This window comes from Monopterus albus, unplaced genomic scaffold (assembly GCF_001952655.1).
Source record: "Monopterus albus unplaced genomic scaffold, M_albus_1.0 scaffold325.1, whole genome shotgun sequence".
Taxonomy (NCBI): Eukaryota; Metazoa; Chordata; class Actinopteri; order Synbranchiformes; family Synbranchidae; genus Monopterus; species Monopterus albus.
Genome location: NW_018128205.1, coordinates 200661 through 205372, shown reverse-complemented (window position 1 = coordinate 205372; position 4712 = coordinate 200661). Strand labels below are relative to the sequence as shown.

General features: G+C 40.5%; 1 protein-coding gene across 1 annotated transcript in view; it reads right to left on the bottom strand.

The window, feature by feature from the left end:
* Window positions 1–4666: 4666 nt before the first annotated feature.
* Window positions 4667–4712, bottom strand: part of rhogb (ras homolog family member Gb) — a 9634-nt gene continuing 9588 nt past the window's right edge. The window contains exon 6 of the mRNA XM_020624300.1: window positions 4667–4702. Coding sequence (XP_020479956.1) covers window positions 4667–4702 — 36 coding nt within the window. The remainder of the gene's footprint in view (window positions 4703–4712) is intronic.

The following is a 4712-nucleotide window of genomic DNA, read 5'->3' as shown; positions in this document are numbered from 1 at the left end:
GCTCCAGAGGAAAAGACGACATCCTGAAACACTGCAGAGAAGCAGAGGAACTCAATGACTGCACACAGCCGCACTGCCCCGTCCTCCTCCTGAAGACCTGGGTCCGGGTCAGCGCCCCAGACGCTGTCAGGGAGTTACTGGAGCAGTGGGATACGCGTGGCTGAGCTGAGGGGAGAGTTGTAGCCACTCGGTCTCATAGATGGATCACTGAGCAGGTCAGCTGGGGGCAGATCCAGAGCCTCTGTATGAAGTACATGTGGGAAGTCAGCAAAGACATGGCAGATGAAGAAAACATGGGCTTTAAAAGCTGCAGTTAGAACCAAAACATTTAATCAGTCGACTGGGGAAAAAAAGAATCTCTCCAGTCTTTTGTAAAAATGTCAGATATTTACTGGCCACAGCTTATGTTTGGTTCTAAACATGAGTGTTTTGTTGGTTTTCTTGGCCCCCTACACCAAACTAAACATCTTCAAGTCAAGTCAAGATTTTTATTTGCCATTTATGCATAAACAGACAGTCTAGGCATATAAGAATTCTTGTGCAGCTCTCCTTTGGAGTCAGGTAAGGAGTCAAAAGCCAGAAAGAACATTTAGTCTTCAAATAAAAAGTAACATAAAGGCAACAAAGCATTAAAACCACAATGCACAAAAATAGGGTAATAGTATTTTCCCCAGTGAACTTCAAACATCACACTTAGGACTTGTCTCCATACTTGTCCTCTTAGATCTCAGTGCTGCTTTTGACACCATTGATCACAGCATCTTACTGCAGAGACTTGAACATGTTATTGGGATTAAAGGAACTGCGCTAAGTTGGTTCAAATCTTATTTATCAGAAAGATTTCAATTTGTTCATGTTAATGACGAATGTTCCACACAAACTGAAGTTAGTCACGGCGTTCCACAGGGCTCTGTGTTAGGTCCAATACTCTTCACTTTATACATGCTCCCTTTAGGCAATATTATCAGGAAGCACAACATAAATTTCCATTGCTATGCAAATGATTCTCAGTTATATTTATCTATGAAGCCAAATGAATCAGATCAGCTGGTCAAACTTCAAGCATGACTTAAAGACATAAAGGCCTGGATGACCTGCAACGTCTTACTTCTAAACTCTGACAAAACTGAAGTCATTGTGCTTGGGCCTGAAAACCTTAGAAATCTGCTGTCTAATCATATAGTTACTTTAGATGACATAGCTCTTGCCTCCAGTACTACTGTGAGGAACCTTGGAGTCATCTTTAATCAGAATATGTCCTTTAAATCACACATAAACCAAGTCTCTAGATCTGCCTTCTTTCACCTACGCAATATTGCAAAAATCAGGAGCAACCTGTCTCAAAGTTCAGGTGCAGCTGGTGGTGATTCAGGGGACGTGAAGCAGGTGTGTCAGATAAAGAAATCAGGGGTAAGGGAGCTAAAATAGAGGGAGAGAAGTGAGGAAGGCAGGTGCAGCCGGGCAAACCTGACAATTCAGTGGAAAAACAAAAAAAAAAACATACACAAAAGCAATATCTGATTCCTGGCCTTCAAGAAGTCTGATGAAAACAGAGAGTTTGCAACATGAGTCTTGCAGGCATGTACATGGACATGCAAATAAACATACAAGATTCAAGATTTTTATTTGCCATTTAGTCTACATTCTTGGGGCTGCACTCATTAACAACCTCTGATGAGCTGGAAAAAAATCTATGCTAGAATTCATCAGTTTTCATCTCCTTCAAGATTTTTATTTGCCATTTATGCATAAACAGACAGTCTAGACATATAGGAATTCTTGTGCAGCTCTCCTTTGGAGTCAAAAGCCAGAAAGAACACTTAGTCTGAAAATAAGAAAAAAGTTACATAAGGGCGACAAAGTATTAAAACACAGTATACAAAAATAGGGTAATAGTATTTCCCACAGTGAACTTCAAACATCGCACTCAGTAATTCACATGGTGGAGTTGGATATGTCATTACGCTTGGTGAGGTAGTGAGGGGTTATAACATACTAAAACACAGTTTATATTCAGGCTTGTTTCCATTGCTTGGTAGAGAATGTCCTGCTATTATTCAGGTCCCACAAGAGAACACTGTTGATGAGATGCTCTTATAAAAATACCTTGTGGAACATTTCTGTATTATTATTGCGCATGCCTAGTAAGGGGTTATTGCACATATATTCTCACATTTCTCACATTTTCGTATTTGCCATCAGTCTTACTGTGGCAGGGAAAAAGCTGTTGTAAATTCTAGTGGCTTGTCTGACAAAAACAAGATGATGTTTCGTTGAACGCTCCACTCAAGAGGCCTCTGAGTGATCAGGTTAGATCCTCTGTGGCAGTAGCCCCGGGCCTGTTTGTGATCTGATGGTTTTACTGTCCGACACAAAGAGTCCTTTCAACGTTTGGGGAAGTCGTTTTTCTGTAGGTCATTTATTACACTCACTTCCCCCCATTGACCTAAACACCTTCACCCAGCAGCAATGCAGAGTGATGCCCACTCTGCCCGAGGCTTCACCTGAAACTGTAGTTTTCAATGTCAAGTCACTTTAACTGGTTGAACATGTGAATATCAGTGCTGTTCATATTCAGCCAGGGTGGAGGAAGTATTCACATTCTTTAAAACCACAGTGTAAAAATAATCGGTTACAAAGAAAAACCCATCGAAACTCAAGTAAAAATATATAACAATCAGGAAGTAAAGTAAAAATACCCTGCGGACAAATCTCCCTGTGAGTATTATCTGTATTAGATTTTTATTTATTAATGTAACAGCTGATTACTGTTGCTGGGATTTGAGGTGGAGCTCACTGAGCTGGTTTATGGACAGCGACTGATTGTTTTCTGTATAGATTAATCTTCTAATTATTTCCTCATTTGACTGTTTGGTTTCTAAACATTCAAAAACTAGTTAAAAAGCCCCAAGAGACATCATCGCAGAGTTGGTTTTGTTCAACCTGACCAAAGGGCCGAACCTCAAAATGATTCCAAATAAATTATTTTATATTATTTTCTCTGTCCCTTCCTTTTCTTTACCCCCTGCCCCTCCCTTTTACTTATTGCCGGACTCTGTAGAGCAGAATGTACTCACACAACGCACCTTTACACACGGGTCACATGTCAAACCCCTATATATTTCTCTGTCCCATGTCCGTGTTCCACGTTTTGTCCTTACCACACTGTTTTGTGTTGCATAAAGAAAGTACACATCCACTGTGTAAAAGCAAATATGGAGAAAAACTAAATTAAAATGAGTAAAAGAATTGAAAGACAAAGCAGCTGACTGTAACACTGGAGAAGCAGGAACCATGAAAGTTTTGGGCTTTTACATTAAAAATAACTTTAGGTGATTAAAATAATAATTAATTCTAAATCAAAACTATTTCCTGTCAAACAATAAATGAAATGAATACATTACTATTGAATCATAATAGTTCTAAAATTCAATAACTGCAGTGCAGTACAAAGTACAGTATTTGATTTTGAGAAGTAGTGAAATAGATGTGTAAAGTACCATAAAAATGTACAGTACAAGCACACTTCATATTTGCACGTATTGGGTACACCACTGGAGTAGATGTACTTTGCACTGATGCTCATCGAGGACAAGACGCTGGAACAAAACACAGGAGTCAGATGTGTAAAACTTCTTTTATAAGTATTGTCACATTTAAATAAAATACAGTCAATTAATAAAAAACAAATTTCCATGTCTTAAAAGTTTAAATGAAATTTGGTAATGGTGACAAACTGTTCATTTTGGTAGACTGATCTGGTGTTGCTGAGTCTGTGAGACCTGAGGGCCACCACACAGATCACACTCGCCATGTTAATGTGCAGGTGAACACCGTGTCTGGCTGCAGCTCAAGGAAACTCTCAGTATCTGTAACCTTTTCTGCAACTTCCTCATTTCTCTTTACATCACGACTCCACCAGCACTGCTTCCTGTCTGACCTCACGCTGATGAGATTGCAGACAGTTGGTTTTGTCCACACCTGTTTGGCATCTTGCACAAAAGCTTTGTGATAAAGTATTCACTACAGAGCAGGTCTGACGCTGTGGGGACCCCACCCCCGACCCCTGACCCTCAGTCTTATTCTCTGTCTTACTCCTGTTTGGGGTTTAACTGTGCTCCAAGTGTTGAAACTGCACTTCCCATAGTGCTCTGGGGGATGTGAAGAGGATCTCTAATGATTCAGTGAATTATAATGTGGGCTGCAGTTGGAGGCCTGTGGGTTTTAGCCAGTATTTGTTGATGTTTTGGCAAATAGCCCCTATTAAAAGCAGACAAATTCACTGTGACCAGCTCCTGGGTGCAGGGTCCCCATGGATGTACAGACAGCTGTCACTGAGGAAGGGTTTAAAACATGAGGATTCTCAGGCAGGTTCTGCAGCCGCATGGGGCGTTGTCTCATTTCCTATTATTTCTAGGCAGATTTTATTCACTGCAGTATTAAAAATGCTTAAGATAATTAAAGATAATTTGCCTGTCTTTTTTAGACCCCCCTCCTCCAAAAAAAATAAAGCTCAAACTAAGTGCCACTGGCACCCCAATAGATCAAACAGCCCCAAAACTACCTTTGCTAATACTTCAAAAATAAAATTCTACACAAACATTTTTAACATGAACTCTCCAAACAGTCTCTCAGACTCGCGCTGTCTCCAGGTGGAGGCTAGGTCCTACAGCAGGATGCAGGGCTTCTTGCTGACGGTGGGCTGTGGGTTC